We start from the raw sequence: 18,214 nt of genomic DNA on the forward strand, positions 1-18,214 counted from the left end.
TAACTGAAGAAATGTAAAAAAAATAAAGTTTAAAACAAGTAAATATGAAACACTTTCCTATCTATTTACTAATGCTAGCAGCATAAGGATTAAAACTAGTCAATGTTGATTGAGAGAGTGAATTTCCGCTTTAAACTTTAGGCTACAGTTTTTGATTCTACACAATATGCCGTACTGTATCATACAGAATGCAATATCACAAGATGTAACACAACTACAGTTTGTATAGACCTCACTGATCTGTAGTTTTAGAGGAACTCCAATGTGGATTGATTCTGTGTAGTGTTTCCAATAAATTGTGAAACAATCTCTGCCTGTTTGATCAAAACTACAAACACAGGCCTTGCATAATTACTGATAATGACATTAAAGGTTCTGTGCAGTCAATAGAAGCCAGAGGCTTCCTTTAATACAGAACTCCAGAAAAATAGCTGTCCAGTGGTCTAGTGGGCATAGCACGCTCTTTTTCCCACACTGTGCCCCACTAAAAACAAAGAGCTTGCTCCTAGCCATGCGTGAGGAAGGCTAAGCCTGTTGCCCAGGCAATCTGATGCTAAACATCAGGTTTCATGGGCTATAGGATTGCACCTAGCTAAGATAAAACTACCTGGGCTAGAGAAAATAGGGCACACATCTCTTGCTGCCAGCCTCTGTAGGCTACCTGTGCCTGTGAGGGCCTAAAACTAAGATTGGGCCACCAGGAGTTACACTCTGGGTTTTATGTCTTGTTTGACAATGTTGTTCTGGACTGTGGATATGGAATGTTGAATGGGGTGTAGACACCTTCAAGTAGGTGTAGTTCCTTCGAGAGAAAAATGGATCTCCGATTGATGTGCACATCCAAGGGTTGTCATCAGTTTTTTAGTGGGATCACTCTGGGCACCTTTGGTTTTGGCTGTCTTGACGGGTGTGTCCTGGTAGACTGGCCATTAGGGGTGTCCCTGGATCCTTCACGCGGTCCCTTCTCTGGATGTCTCAGACACATCAGACTCTCGGCTTTTACGACCGACTCATGAACATTTTAGTCCTGTAAAGGAAAACAGATTCCATGAGAAATGACAAATACATTTTTCATGATCATAACCTGTGTTTGAGATTTCAGTCTTCTAATAATTGTAATGGATATCTGGGATGACATGCCCATAACTGGTTAATGTGCACCAATCTCTCAATGATTTCACCATCTTTAGAGATTTGGACCTTGTAGGCCACTGGTGAAATGTTGTGAAGATCAGCAAGTCCTTGGGCCACTGGACTTTTCTTGTTTCGCTTATATCCGATTTCTAAAGGCCACCCTTGATGAGATAAAGTCCAAGCCGTGATGTGATTGTTAGACACATTTCCATCGCAGATACCCTTGCTTTGTAAGTACTGCAAAGGCTGCAAAGTTCCACTAACATTTTCACGCCCTGGATGTAGCTGCGTAAATTTTTCAGAGTCCATACAGTAGATGACAAAGCCTTCTCACAGTCACTGAACTTGACCTCGACAGGGGATAGCGTTTTGCTAGCATAAGCAATGACCTTGCCGATATTGTCCTGCTTCTCATACAGAACAGCGCTCATGCTCACCTCTGTGAATCCTATTTAAAGACAGAAAGGTTTACCCCCTTCTTGGTATGCTAGCCATGGAGCCTGGGTGAGTTTCTTTTTAGGTTCAGTCATGGCTGTTTCCTGGTTTTTATCCCAGTGCCATAATTCTTCCATTTTGAGAAGGTAGAGTAAGGGTTTGGTCAACACTGCATAATTGTCTATAAACTTGCGGGAGTAGTTAACCATCACTAGAAAGGATCTCAACTCCTTAAGGTTGGTAGGGATTTTAGTGTTCATTATTGCCTCCACCTTCTTTTTCTGAGGATTTAATCCTTCAGAGGTGACTTCATGACCGAGGAAATTAACACAGGTCCGGCACCACTGGGCCTTTTGTAGGGATAGCTTAACCCCGGCAACCTTTAATTTACCCAAGACATGCCTCAGCTCAATTAAATTTTTCTCCATGTCTATGCTTTTGATCAGGACGTCATGTACATTAGATAAGGTCCCCTTTCCAGGGAATCAGGCATGGCTTTGTGCATAAATACAGAAAATTCATGACCTGAGTTAATGTACCTGAACTGCATTCGTACTCAGGTGTACTGTTTATTTCCAAAGCTAAAGGCCAGCTTGTACTGGCCCTCCTCTCTCACTTTAATGGTCCAGTATCCCTGTGCATAATCAAGGGCTGTAAATACTTTAGACCCTTGTAACTGGGAAAGGCACTGGTCAATATAAGGCATGGGCCAACCAGACGTAAAGACACATTTGTTCAACTGTCTCAAATCGGCACATAGTCGACATTGGCCGTTAGGCTTCAGGACAGCTAAAATGCTAAAATGGGAATGTTTTATGAGCTTTGCACAGGTCTAATAGTACCCTGTTCTTCCAACTTATTAACAATTTCTGCTAGTGTTTTATATGAGGCTAGTGGCAGTCGATATTGTTTGACAAACACAGGTGGTGCAATTTTATCAGTTTGGATTCTGGCAATGTGTAAGTCCGTAGTCCCACAATCATATGAATCCCTAGCAAACATCTCCTGAAATTCCATGAGGATGTAGCTGTCGCTCATGATCATTAGAACAAGCATCAGCTGGACCAATAATCTCCTCTACCATCTCCTTGAATCTTTGGAAGGTTTCAGGTTGTCCAATCTCATAAGCCTCTTCAAGCCTTGAGATTAGATCGCCTGGTCTGTGATGTATTCCCTTCTCACATTCCTGGACGTTGATCAAAAAAAAAGAACTGTTTCCTCAACTCTACAGCTACCTTCTTCAGAACTGAATGGATAAGTGGATTAAATGGAGAACAGACCTCCGGGCATAGAGGTGAAGGATTGTTTGATAAGTTGCCCCTCCAATAAATATTCCTCCGATGACCTGATTAATAAACTTAAGGTATCATATCCTGTCTCTTATTCTAAACTATTGATGTCTCCCTTGGGCAGGATAATCTACTGGATATTTAGGTTATACACATAAATGTAAATGGGAGATTGTTGGACACTGATCATTGGGGTAAGAGTCATTGAAAATCCCTCTCGTTGCAATCTATGGGAAAGGCTTATTAAGGATTCGGGATTCTTTACCTTTTGTCCCTTCATCACCTGTATGAGCAACAGGAAATGATTTACACCCCGGGATAACAATATTTCTGGGTACCTGTACACCAACTGCATATGGCATCTGCTGTTCAGCCTTTAGGGCCAGGTTGGTATCATGAAATCCTTCGAGATCCCCCTTTAGTCTACTCCACAAACAGTCGTTAATCAGATCGATCTGGATTGCAAAACAATGCAGTATATCATTTCCAATGTACATTTATTTCTGGGGATTATTCAACACGTGGGGAGTCATCATTGTGGTCAAAAATCCAGTGGCTCTGAGGTGTGAGAAATCAAATAATTCCTGGGACAGCTATTTGTTTTATTAGGCCGTGGCTCACATAACTATGTTCTTGTCTGAAATTTAGTCGAGCATATTTATTTATTTTTTATAACAGAAACGTTTTATTAATGAATAAAGTACAAATCAGAGTATAGTTTACATAAACAAAACACTAAAATGCATCACCAGGAGGGGGAGGGGAGCAATGGAGGGAGGGAGGGGAATTAGAGAAAATCTGGTGTACAAAGAAGCAGAGTAGTGACCAAGATGTCAAGGCCACCTAAACCACTGTCTCCAAGTGCTCAGTTCCTAAGGTATCCAATACCAGTTCTCCAGAGGTTATTTACCTAGTTGGGGAGAAGATATAGGTTTATCATCCGAGACCTAGAGTCATATCCCAAGTGACCTTGCCTTGACCCAAGCATCCCAGACCTTCCCAAACTTCTCGGGACATTTGCGACTCATAAGTTAACTTGTATAGGGGTAACACTGAGTCAACATGCTGTTACCACTGGGGGGGGTTGCCAGCTTCCAGTTTTGAAGAATAACCTTCCTAGCATAGAAACAAATATAGAATAGTAGTAGTTTCTTGTGAGGAGATTGAGCCACTGAGTCTCCAATGCTCAGGAGAAACACCTTGGGGGTCCAATGTGATAGAGTGTTTTGCTATCACATTAATCTCAAATATCACCGCTCTCCAAAATTCCTGGATATACAAGCATTCCCAGATAACATGAAAATATGTCCCGACTGCCTGTTGGTACATTGCGCCAACACATGAGTGTGTGAGATATATCCAAGACAGACGTTGAGGGCTATAATATGCCCTATGAGATTACCGTGGGGATATATGCTTTGTCCCATTCTTCCTCTGTAAGATTGGGAATATTTTCCCTCCAGGAGATAAAGAGGGAAGAGTCCCTATCCATCTCTCCACCAGTAATGTGGAAATATATCAAAGACAGAATCCTGTCCGTATTGCGGGTGGTAAAAAAATAGTTTAACTACATGAGGCTCTACAATAACTGATCCGGGGAATTGTGTCTATACTGCATGTCTCAGTTGCAGGTAGTGAAATAACATCCGTGAGGGGAAATCAAATGTGGCACGTAGCACAAGAAAAGGGAGCAGGCGTCCAGCAGGCAAAATTTGCCATATGGTCACAATCCCATATTTGGCCCACACACTGGGGTCAGGAATAGATCTGAGGTGTGATCATTTGGGATTACCCGAAAGCGGAGTGTAGGGCGAGATAGTGCCATTCTTCCCAGTTGCCCCTATCATCTGCTCCCAGACCCCCCACTGTCGTCGGAATGGGGATCGTTGCCTGCGGAGTAGCCCTTGTGCCCCAAGTAAGTCAGGGTAGCATAGGATCCCAAAAAAGCGGCTTCAAGATTAACTGTTAGGGTTAGATCTAGGTTGGGCAAACCACCAACAGGCAGTGGCCATCAATAATACTTCCTAAAATAGGGTAGGGCCAGACCTCTGGGTGATAAGGGAAGCTGAAGTTTATGTTTGGCTATCCGAGGGACTGCCCCAGCCCAAATAAAGGACGTAATGATTCCATCTTATTTGTGGAAGAAAGCAATTGGAATAGGAACAGGGGTATTCCTAGATACATAAAGGATTTTTGGAAGAAAGGTCATCTTAAGGAGATTTAATCGTCCCACTGGGGTCGGGGGAAGTGTTTTCCATGCTTGGCACTTGAGGATTCAATTTTGGAGCACAGGATATAAGTTGTCCTCTAAATATCAGGATAAAATGTAAGAAATATTAGGATACCCAGGTATTTAAACTGAGATACCCATTGTAGAGGGGTGGGCCGAGAGGAGGGGGGGTGAGTGAGTGGTACCTTTTAAGGAATGTGAACACCAGAGAGCGCTTAATCTTTGAGTTCAAGCCTCTCACACTCCAAGTCAACAAGTTTAGGGGGGCCATAGTTTAACAAACAGTAATATGGGCCACCCACCCGGAAGTAGATCTTCCCCTGGACCCAGTGTAAACCACACAATAATCAGCTCATCACATATAGTACCTCATCGAATAAAACAGGTGAAGGCCCAGCATAGGGTAGCATTCCGTGCATGTATCTTATACCTCAACTGTAAGCAGCAAAAAAAAAAAGGGAAAACCATAACGAAAACAGCCCCAACATCATGTCCCAACATGAAACATGACTAAAAAAGTCAATGGGGAGCAGTATACCAAAAGGTGCCGGACGGTAACAGCATGGAAGCTCTACACAAAGTAGATAGAAGATGGACATTTAAAGAGCAATAGGTACATTGCCTGGTAGAAAAAATGTCATTACAAGGGTCGAGAGGGGAGCCCCTCCTCCCGCCGCCTTCCGCAGCTTGCCTGGGTCTCCTTTCCCACTGGGAGACCCAAGTGACCAGCCGGCATGTCTGCTGGATGGCCGAAGACCCGAACAAAGCCGAATTTGGCTCTGATCGGGTCTCTGATGTAAAAACCTGGAAGCGATGTCATGACATCACTTCTGGGTGCTGGAGCATTAAAGATGTCAGATTTTAAAAAAAGATAGCCAAACTTGGCTTTTAAGTGCAAAGGTGGAATTTGGGGTCTAAGAGACCCCAGATCCCTCTATAAAGAGCACCTGTCACTGCCTATTACTGTCACAAGGAATGTTTATATTCCTTGTGATAGCAATAAAAGTGATCAAAAAATGTTTTTTTAAATGGATAGTGTAGAAAAAAAAATTTAATTATTAAGAAAAAAAAAAGTAAAGCTCCCTGTCCCTCTGTGCTCGCGAGCAGAAGCAAACGCATACGCAAGTCACACCCGCATATTTAAATGGTGTTTAAAACCGCACATGTGAGGTATCACCGCAATCGTTAGAGCGAGAGCAATAATGCTAGTACAAGATCTCCTTTGCAACTCTAAACAGGTAACTGTTAACATTTTTTAAAGCGTCGCCTGTGGAGATTTTTAGGTAGGGAAGTTTGTCGCCATTCCATGAGTATGTGCAATTATAAAGCATGACATGTTAGGTATCTATCTACTCACTGTAACATCATCTTTCACATTATACAAAAAAATTGGGCTCACTTTACTGTTTTTTTTTTTTAATTCATAAAAGTGTATTTCTTCCCAAAAAATTGCATTTGAAAGACCGCTGCACAAATACGGTGTGACATAAAATATTGCAATGATCGCCATTTTATTCTCTAGGTTCTTTGCTAAAAAATTATATATAATGTTTGGGGGTTCTAAGTAATTTTCTAGCAAAAAATACTGATTTTAACTTGTAAGCAACATATGTCAGAAGAAGGCTTAGGCTCCAAGGGGTTAAACACTTTTCTTTTTAGTTTTCTTAAGGGCTCTTTCACACGGGCGGTCCGATCAGATCTGCCTGTCAGTTTTTTAGGCGGATCTGATCGGATCCTCCATGCAGCTCTATGGGGCAGCGGGTGTCAGCGGAGGTCACCTCCGCTGACACCCGCTGCCATCCGCATCCGATCCTGTGCTGAAATCTGGACGGATGGAAACCCTATTTTTCCATCCGTTCAGTAATCGGAGCGGAGCGGATCTGATGAGAGCGGACAAGCGGTCCGCTCTCCTCCGATCCCCCATAGAGGGCAGCGGGTGCTGAGACACCTCCCTCTCCGCTCTGCAAGCGGAGACGGAGCTGTCATCCGCCCGGCTCAGCGGGGATCGCGGATCGATCCCCGCTGAGCAACACGGATCCGCCTGCGGAGGCGGACCGTGTGAAAGAAGCCTAAGGGAGAAGGTTGGAATGTTAAATAAAACTTAGCTTCAAGGCATGTCCGTGATTAGCTTTTTTTTCTACACAAACAATTAAATGAACATTTTCCAAGAGTGGTGATTCCATACTTGTATTACTGCCCAGAGCATCACCTTGAGGATTATTCATTTACTTATTAAAAGCAGTAATATGTCAGCGCCTTAAAATCAAACAAAAGCAGCATGCAAACAGTATAAATGTACAAACACCAACAATAATAAAAATATAGGTTGCAGCACTGAAAATTTTATGTCACAACAGTGATTTGATAAATATTGATATCAAAACATAATATAGAAAAATGTACACATAAAATGTACATATAAAGTTCATGTATTTCAACATGGACTTTATATGTACATTTTTCTATATTATGTTTTGATATCAATATTTATCACATCACTGTTGTGACATAACATTTTCAGTGCTGCAAGCTTTATTTTTATTATTATCCTTTGCTTTTTGCTGCCCTGGGGACTATTTCCCTTTGCTGTTTCCTATTGCCATTCCATGGACTGTTCACCCACATTCCCCAAAAAATGCACATCGGGTTCCGTGTGCTCACTCTCTCTCTCTACACTCCTACAGCATTTTTGCCCGCCATATGACTTTCAGGCAAGCCACATACATGAACAGACATAATGCCACACTTCATGTTTAACAGGAATGTGTAATGGCTTCGTGTACAACCCCAATTCTAAAAAAGTTTGAACGCTGTGTAAAATCTACATAAAAACAGAATGCAATGCTTTGCAAATCTCATAAACCCATATTTTGTTCACAATAGAAAATAGAAAACATATCAAATGTTTAACTGAGAAATTTTACCATTAAAAAAGATAAGGTAACTTTGAAACTGATGGCAGCAACATATCTCAAAAAAGTTGGGACATAGCAACAAAAAGCTGACAAACTAAGTGATACTCATGAAGAAGAGCTGGAAGAACATGTTGCAACTGGTTAGGCTAAATGGCAACAGGTCAGTATCATGACTAGGTAGTATAAAAAGAGCTTATTGGAGAGTCAGGTTGTCTCAGGAGTAAAGATGGGCAGAGGTTCTCAAATCTGAGAAAAGCTTTGTCTAATAATTGTCAAACAATTTCAGAGTAATGGTCCTCAATGTAATATTAGAAAGACTTTAAATATATCATAATCTACAGTGCATAATATCATCAAAAGATTCTGAGAATCTCAAAAAATCTCTGTGCACAAGGGACAAGGCCTGAAATGCAATATTTGATGTCTGTAATCTTTGGACCCACAGATGGCACTGCATTAAAAACAGGCATGATTCTGTAATGGACATCACTGCATGGGTTCAGGAATACTTCCAAAATTACTGTTTGTGAACAAAGTTACCGTGCCGGCCAAAATGCATGTTAAATCTGTAATGCAAAGAAGCCCTATCTGAACATGATCCAGAAACGCCCCCATCTTCTCTGAGCCAAAGCTCATTTAAAATGGTCTATTGCAAACTGGAAAACTGTTCTGTGGTCAGACAAATCAAACTTTGTCATTCCTTTTGGCAACCATGGGAACCGCGACCTAAGGACTGGATGAGGAGAGGGACCTTCCAGCTTGTTATCAGCACTCAGTTCAAAATCCTGCATCTCTGATGGTATGGGAGTACCTTAGTGCATATGGAATGGGCAGCTTGCACATCTGGTAAGGCACCATCAATGCTGAAAGATATATCCAAGTTTTACAGCAGCAAATGCTCCCATCCAAGCAATGCCTTTTTTCGGGAAGGCCTTGCATATTTCAGCAGGACAATGATAAACCACATAGCTTATCACTTTGACAACAGCATTGCATTGTAGTAGAAGTGTCCAGGTTCCTAACTGCCTGACTGCAGTTCAGACCTTTCACCAATTAAAAATACTGTACTATAAAGAGGTCAGGACAGGTCTGTTGAGCAGTTAGAATCTTATATCAGGCAAGAATGGGACAACATTCCTCTCCCAAAACTCCAGCAACTGGTCTCCTCAGTTTCCAGATGTTTACAAAGTGTTGTTAAAAGAAGAGAGGATGCTACACCACGGCCCTGTCCCTACTTTTTTTTAGACATGTTGCTACCATCAATTTCAAAATAATCTTATTTTTTTCTTAAAATGCATAAATACATATTATCAGTTTAAACATTGTACATGTTTTCTATTTACTATTGTGCATAAAATATGGGTTTATGAGATTTGCAAATGATTGCATTCTGTTTTCATGTAGATTTCAACTTTTTTGGAATTGAGATTTTATATTTTCTTTCTTTATTTATTTAAAATGATCATGGCTACAAAATACATTTAAAAATTGTTTACAGAACTCAATATCTCAATGTGATTTTTGCACAGTTGATCAAATCAGGGCAGTAACTCATCCCCCTTGTTGCAAGGGTTTCAAATGGCCCCTAAAATTCATTTTTTTTTTTTTTGTAGGGGTATTAACCTATTGTCCCCCATGGGACTGGGCGATGATACAAAAGTCACCTTTCTGGGCAATACAGATGACAAAAACGATAGATGCATCAGCATTGGGTTCAGTGCCTTGCTAACCCTTATTTTGGGCATCCCTTTTTGTCTTTTCATTTTTTTTTTTATTTAAAAAGCTTTAATAATTAAAACCACAGCTAAGCTGACCCTTTCAGGTTTTTAAGCAGCACTATGCACAGGGAATTATTATATTTCCAATTAAAAAAGTACCAGAATCTTCCGTTTTCACCAGGTAATTGTTATGCTGTGACCAGAAAATTAATCTATTGAAAGGATTGATGTTAGCAAATGTAATGGGGATGTTTTATCAGGTCAGCTCTCCTGGGCGAGACGCTAGCAGCGATACAGTTTGATGTTTCTCCTGTGTCATGAACTGTAGACTACCTGACTGGATGAACACAGTATATGCATTTGCAAGATTGTGTCAGATAGGGAAGTAAGAAATATTGGGGATCTTTCTCCCTTCCTCTTTACTGTCTAGACCACTGATTTTAGCTCCCAGACAGAATCTTGCCATATTCAGAAGTTTTCTGTTGACTCTGCGGTAGTGGGATGTATCAGGGATGGGACTGAGTATAGGACTGTGGTGGAGAATTTTGTCACATGGTGTGAGGATAATGATCTATTTTTAAATGTGACAAAGAAAAAGGAGCTGGTTGTGGATTTGAGAAGGAGGAAGCCACCAGTGACCCCCCCATCTCCATCCGAGGAGTGGATGTGGATGTTGTAGAGAGTTACAAGTATCTGAGGGTATACATAGATGATAAGCTGGACTGGAGCAAGAAAACTGAGGTGCTCTATAGTAAGGACCAGAGCCACCTCTATTTTTTGAGTAGGCTGAGGTCATTTAACATCTGTCGGACAATGCTGAAGATGTTTTATGACTCTGTGGTGGCCAGTGCTCTCCTCTATGCGGTTGCATGCTGGGGAAGCAAACTTAGGGTAGCCGACACCAACAGACCCAACAAACTGATTTGCAAGGCCAGTGAGTCTTTAACAACAGTGTCAGAGAGGAGAATGTTGACCAAGGTATGTTCAGTCTTGGACAACTCCTCCCATCCACTCCACAATACGCTGATCAGTCTGAGGAATACCTTCAGTCATAGAATGTTACAACCATGATGTACCACGTAGCAACACAGGGAATTATTTTTGCCTGTGGCCATTACATTTTGTAATTCTTCTATGTGAGTGCTGGATGTGGGGATTTACTTTGGTTTATGATACAGATTTTTATGTCATTTAATGTGTAATGATTTTTGGGTAATGTTAGAGAAAGTGGTGTAGTTTGCATGTTGGTAGTTTGATTTTCTGTTACTTTTTCAATCAGTGTTATTTATTCAATGTAGTAGTTTATTGGATGGCATGATAGATTACAGTACAGTATTCATTTAGTTTTATGTGGTATTAAAGTGGTTGTAAACCATTACTAATCCTCAGTGTGGTGACTGGACTCAGGCGATACACAGAGATTAAACAAATACTCTGTGACGGAACCGGTGACCCACGCTGTACTTGTGGTCTTCCGCCAGTATATGGGTTCCTTGCAGTCTTGAACATATATACCAGATTTTCCCAGCCGCCCTCATACAAAGCTAGCCAACAACTTAGCTTGTACAAGTTTTTGGAACCTTCTCCTTTATTGAACAGGTTTCACACTCAATTTATACATACATGAGCACATCCCCTTCTGATCAAATTACTACACACAGGACAGGGGTTGCCTGACTACATTATCCTATGCAGATGAAATTGTATACAGAAATAGAATTAACATATCTAAAGAACAACCAACACAAACAGTATATTTCCACTCAGCAACTAATAGATGACAATGATTCAATCAACCTGAGCCAATTAAGTAGCAGACGGCCGTCCTCGAGCTCCTACAATACAATTCACAAACAATAGGTGTAAATACAGAACCTATTGTAGATAACAGGTGAGTACATCTGCATATTCAAAGATGTCTGGAAGACAGGTGGCTGAGCTGATGATATTAGCATATTGTCTGTCTTTCATTCCCAGTGACAGTTAAAAAAGGGGACAGGGAGCTAAAGTTCCAATCTGCAGAGCCCAGTGAGGAGAGCTCTGAGAGCTGGATTAAAGGAAACTGAACACCCCCCCCCCCCCCCCCGTACACAGGATCAGAGCTAAGGCTGTCAATCAGCTGGAGGTCCTTCCCCTGTCACCTTTTTTTCTCTTGGTGTCAGGAAAACATGTTAGAAGTGATTCATGCTGACAGCAAAGAAAGGGAGCAGCAGACAGAAATTGAGACAGGTACACATTATAGAGAGATATGCTTTGTTCAAATTTCATGTTTGAGGTTTACAGCCACTTTATTTGCTGTTATTGGTAATTTTATTGTTGTTGTGCATTGTTATTGTGATCTCGGTGTTGTCTTGTTGAATGTAATTGTATTTTAGTAATTTCTGTTTAGGACTAAAGTATAACTAAAGGCAAAACTTTTTTTTAGTTTTGGATGGAGTGGAGATGGTTTAGAACACCTGCCAGTTTTTGTTGCTGTCTGTGCCCCCGTTAAGGAGATTCTCCCTTTCTATTTGTCCTGTTTACCATTATCATTGAAAGTATAAGAAAATCCCAAATTTTGGGTTGACTCCAAAAAAGTAATAGAAAAGTAATAGAGGGTAAATCTTCCAAAGTGGACACTAGTTCCTTTAATTTGCAGGGATATCCTCTCACTTCCTGTTTGGCTATGGGACAGGAAGTGAAGGGAAATCTCTGCAATGGGACACAGATGGCGAAAAAAAAATTGACAAGGGTTGTAAGTAGGGATAGACCGCTTATCGGCAAGGCCGATATGCACTTTCTCCGATATATCGGTATCGGCCCCGGAACAGGCCGATACTGCCAATATTTTTGTGACGTCATTCTGCCTTCTTAGGCCGCCTCCCTCGCCTTGGACAGCCTCGCGGGAGTGCATCACAGCCATACACCCACCAACAGCAGCCCGGTGCCAGCCAGCCACCCGCATCCACAGGCCCTGTACCAGCCAGCCAGCTACCAGCCAGCCACCCACAGGCCCTGTACCTGCCAGCCACAGGCACTGTACCAGCCAGCCAGCCACCCACAGGCCCTGTACCAGCCAGCCACCCACCCAGCACAGGGTGACAGCCAGCCAGCCACCCACCCACCACAGGGTGCCAGACAGCCAGCCACCCACCACAGGGTGCCAGACAGCCAGCCAGCTACCCACAGGCAGGGTGCCAGACAGCCAGCCACCCACAGGCCCTGTACCAGCCAGCCACAGGCACTGTACCAGCCAGCCGCCCACAGGCCCTGTACCAGCCAGCCACCCACAGCCCATGTGCCAGCCACCCACCACAGTGTGCCATTTGGAGCCTTCTTTTATTCTACAACCTGACCGGACATACGGATGGAGGTAAACTAGGAGGTGACAGTCCGGAGGATTGGGGCACTACATCCCTCAGCGGAATCTTTCCTGGTCCAGGTGGACAAACAAGCGGTACCTAGTCTTAATACTATACAGTATATAAGACCCATTCTCTCTGGTGAGTGTGTTTTTTTACTACCCTCCACAGTGGAAACAAGTATCATCACTTGACCGCTTGGAAGCAGAGCACAGAGCACCAGCACTTTATTTGCACCCAAGAAATACCTGTCTAATTTGCACCTCAAGTTACACATGAACTTTATTTTTATGAGGATTTTTTTATGAACTTTTTGAGAACTTATTGAATACTAACCACTGTAAAATTTGCACTTCCAGTCACCCATGAATTTTGCTTTTTTGATTTTTATGACGATTTTTTTATGAACTTTTTTGAGCTATCACCATAATTAATGCACTGAAATTTAACTCAGCCTTATTTATGTTTCATGTCCTATTGAGCACCTTGTTTTTACCAAGCACCATAGATGTATTTATACATTTTGCATTTATTGTTTATTGCATGTGTGCCGCTGGCACTTCAGCATTTTATGCAACTTTTCAGGGGTACCCATCTCATGTGACAATTCTTGCATTTATTTATTTATTTGTCTTACTGTTAGCACACTTAGCACCTTAGAGTGTTTATCAACCATTTACCTATATTTATATTTATGCACTACTAGCACTTATAAAAATCTACATTACAGCGACTCAGGCTTATTCACCCCAATTTACATATTTAGCCTCATTTATATTTTATTCACAGCAAGCGCTAAAGGTAGCCTCCTCACTTGTGGCTATACATAACACATGATGAATGTACTAGGAAATGTTTTATAAATACACCTTTGGGTTTATGTAACACAGTACAGCTAGTTTGTAAAAAAAAAGCATAAACTGCTAAGTGTACAAAGACACAGATCAGAAATCACAAATTCATTCACTGAGTTTAGAAAACCAGAGTAATAATTGCTGTCTGTGTCCACATTGAAGAGATTTTTCTTTGTTGGGGGATGTCCCTGCTCCTGTTTGTCAACTTTTCATTGCTGTTTCCTGCTTTGGAGATTCCTCCTTCTTTTTGTGTACATGACCAGTGGCAGGATCCCTAATCCTTTTAGTCTCTATCCAAAAAAAATAAATAAAATTGTCTGAGTTTGGGGGATTGTCTAGCAGGAACAATTGCATAATATTCTGCACATTGTATAATATTTCACTTACATTCATGTGCTGTCTTGTTTTATATTAACAGATACAAGTTTGTGGCAACAGGAGAAAACAATTGGTAAGAATAATATATCCTACCATTGAAATGATTACCTCAGGATATGTTGCTAAATCATGTGTGTAATGCATTTTCTCTTTTAACAGGTAGCATTTCTGGAGTATTATTAGTTCTTACTCTGCTAGGTATCTGCATCTTTTTTTGGATAAAGCGCAGGTATGTTCTTCCTTATATTGGTAATCTTGTTATGGCTATATTCCCTTACAATATTTCATTCCCCTATAATATTTAATCTTTATAGACTAGGGTTTAGATGAAAGAAATTCTATGTGGGGATAAAACATTTTTTTTTTTTTTTATGTATGAAATTGCCACTACTAAAGTTCTATGGTCACAGCATACTGTATACTTTAATTATATAACAACAACATTGTAATAGCAATACAAACATAGGTAATTTTCAGTATCCAGTAGAAGCTTACTTAAAAAATGTCCTTTCATGTTGCGAGTGCTGCCTGTCTGCTGGCCATCTCCACAACTTTGTAGAAGGACTACATATCCCATGGTACCTTGCTGTCTGCAACAGTGATTCCTGTACTGACTCCACCTCCATAAACTCCTCCTCTCAGTGCTTCTATAGTTCAGATTCAGAAGGCAGGCTCTGTGAATTATGTGACCCAGCAGTGCCTACTCACAGGGAATATAAAAAACATGTTTAATTCAATGTATGTACACTGCTCAAACAAATTAAAGGAACACATCAAATCTCAATGGGGAAAAATATTATGGATATCTATACTGATATGGACTCGTTAATGCATTAGAAACGAAAGGATACCACATCATTTGATGGAAATGAAAATGATCACCCTATGGAGGACTGAATTCAAAGACAAAAACCCTGAAAATCAAAGTAAAAAAAGTAATGCAGCAGGCTAGTTCATTTTGCTGAAATTTAATTGCAGCAACTCAAAATGGTGCTCAGTAGTTTGTATGGCCCCCACTTGCTTGTATGCATGCCTAAAGTTGGGGCATGCTCCTAATGAGACAACGGATGGTGTCCTGCGGTATTTCCTCCCAGATCTGGATCAGGGCATCTCTGAGCTCCTGAACAGACTAAGGTGCCAACTGGCAGCGTCGGATAAACCTAAACATAATGTCCCAGAGGTATTCTATTATATTTAGGTCAGGCGAGCGTGGAGGCCATTCAATGGCATCAGTTCCTTCATCTTCTAGGAACTGGCTGCATACTGTCGCCACATGAGGCCGGGCATTGTCGTGCACCAGGAGTAACCAAGGACCCGCTGCACCAGCGTAGGGTCTGACAAAGGGTCCAAGGTACCTAAAGGCAGTCAGGGTGCCATTGTCTAGCCTGTAGAGGTCTGTGCGTCCCTCCATGGATATGCCTCCCCAGACCATGACTGACCCACCACCAAACCAGTAATGCTGAATGATGTTACAGGCAGCATAACTTTCTCCACGGATTCTCCAGACCCTTTCACATTTGTCAAATGTGCTTAGGTTGAACCTGCACTCATCTGTCAAAAGCACATGGTGCCAGTAGCGGACCTGCCAGTTCTGGTGTTCAATGGCAAATGCCAATCGAGCTCCACAGTGCCAGGCAGTAAACACAGGGCCCACTAGAGGACATCGGGCCCTCAGGCCACCCTCATGAAGTCTGTTTCTAATTGTTTGGTCAGAGACATTCATACCAGTGGCCTGCTGGAGGTAATTTTAGGTTCCTTATTGCACAAAGGAGCAGATACTGGTCCTGCTAATGAGTAAAGGACCTTCTATGGCCCTGTCCAGCTCTCCAAGAGTAACTGCCTGTCTCCTGGAATCTCCCCCATGCTCTTGAGACTGTGCTGGGAGACACAGAAAACCTTCTGGCAATGGCACGTATTAGTGTGCCATCCTGGAGGAGTTGGACTGCCTGTGCAACCTCTATAGGGTCCAGGTATTGCCTCATGCTACTAATAGTGACACTAACCCTAGCCAAATGCAAAACTAGTGAAAAACAGTCAGAAAATGTCAATCTCCCAGGAATTTACTTGACTTAATGCTTTACTCTGATTAAAAAGTGTCCCTTTAATTTTTTTGAACAGTGTATATATTTAATTATATATTCAAGTAAATATATGGTAATCTTTAAAAAGAATGTTTTCAAACTTCACAATTAATTATATTAATAGTAGTGAGATATAAATGATTGAATTTTAATGTGGAAGTTAATATATGATTTTACATTTTACACTCTAAAGCATATTGTTTGTACAACTTTGGATCTCCATCACTGGAGGGCTCTGGAGCAGATTTTCATCAAGGAAGTCTATGTACTGTACATTGCTGCATTCATCTTTCCTTCAATCCTGACTAGTCTCCCAGTTTCTGCCACTGAAAAACATCCCTACAGCATGATGCTGCCACCGCCATGCTTCACTGTAGTGATGGTTATGGCCAGGTGATGAGCAGTGCCTGGTTTCCTCCAAACATGACGCTTGCCATTCAGGCCAAAAAGTTCAATCTTTATTTCATCACACCAGAGAATTTTGTTTCACTTGGTCTAAGATTCCTTCAGGTGCCTTTTGGCAAACTCCAGGCAGGCTGCTATGTGCCTTTTACTGAGAAGTGGCTTCCATCTTGCCATTGTTTGGTGTGCTGCCTGATTGGTGGTGTGCTGCAGAGATGGTTGTTCTTGTGAAGGGTTCTCCTCTCTCCATAGAGAAACACTGGAGCTCTGTCAGAGTGACCATTGGGTTCTTGGTCATCTTCCTGACTAAGGCCCTTCTATCCCAAACACTTAGTTTGGCAAGGTGGCCCACTATAGCAAGAGTCCTGGTGGTTCCAAACTTCTCCCATTTATGGATGATGGAGGCCACTGTGCTCATTGGGACCTTCAATGCTGCAGAAATGTTTCTGTACCCTTCCCCAGATTTGGGCCTCCATACAATCCTGTCTCGGAGGTCTACAGTCAATTCCTTGGACTTTATGGCTTGGTTTTGGCCCTGTTAACTGTAGGACCTTATATAGACAGGTGTGTGCCTTTCCAAATTATGTCCAATTAACTGAGATTACCACAGGGGGACTCCAATCAAGTTGTAAATCTCAAAGATGATCAGTGGAATCAGGATGCACCTGAGCTCAATTTTGAGTGTCATGGCAAACGCTGTGAATACTTATGTACATGTGATTTTTTTTGTTTTTTATTTTTAATAAATTTGCAAAGATTTCAAACAAACTTCTTTCCCATTGTCATTATGGGGTATTGTTTGTAGAATGTTGAGAAAAATAATGAATGTAATCCATTTTGGAAATAGGCTATAACATAACAAAATGTGGAAAAAGCGAAGCGCTGTAAATACGTTACGGATTCACTGTACTGTTGCTATTGGTGCATATGATAAAATGTTGATAATTATTCCTTCTGTGCTTTGTTTCCTTCCATCTACAGAAACCAACATTCTCAAGTACCTCAGGAAGAGCTTAATCAAGAACATCCTGCTGACCAGGAAGAACTGGCGGAAGAATCTAGAGATTTGTAATGCACAAATTAACCAAATGTAGCATGCAGCATTATTTTCTTTGTTTTCTAATATAGTCCTTTAGACTGATGGACAGTAGTACTGCACAAAGGACAATATATTTTAGATTCTATAAAGGCATCAACTCGCAAGAGCGTAACACAGTACAACAGTGAGTCTCTGTGGGGTGTCTACCAAGGAGAGCAGGAGAAGAAGTTGTCTAAAGTCATGACAAAAGAACAGCTTTGATTTATGAGAAATGAAGGCTTTCGAAAATGAAATGTTCTTTTCATGCAGAACCATAATCCAAGGCCAATCTATTCATGCAGCTTTTACTTTTAGACACAGGGCCGTCTTTAAGGAGGGGCAAAAAGGGGCAACTGCCC

The 18,214-nt window shown here is 41.5% G+C and overlaps 1 protein-coding gene across 1 annotated transcript in view; it reads left to right on the forward strand.

Moving 5' to 3' along the window:
- The window catches only part of IL15RA (interleukin 15 receptor subunit alpha), a 164,218-nt gene extending 146,280 nt beyond the window's left edge, over positions 1 to 17,938 (forward strand). The window contains exons 7-9 of the mRNA XM_082254181.1: positions 14,335 to 14,367; positions 14,454 to 14,523; positions 17,759 to 17,938. Coding sequence (XP_082110307.1) covers positions 14,335 to 14,367; positions 14,454 to 14,523; positions 17,759 to 17,849 — 194 coding nt within the window. The 3' untranslated portion in view covers positions 17,850 to 17,938. The remainder of the gene's footprint in view (positions 1 to 14,334; positions 14,368 to 14,453; positions 14,524 to 17,758) is intronic.
- The last annotated feature ends 276 nt before the right edge of the window (positions 17,939 to 18,214 follow it).

Source organism: Pelophylax lessonae (genome assembly GCF_965119305.1).
Source record: "Pelophylax lessonae genome assembly, chromosome: 4".
Classification (NCBI taxonomy): domain Eukaryota; kingdom Metazoa; phylum Chordata; class Amphibia; order Anura; family Ranidae; genus Pelophylax; species Pelophylax lessonae.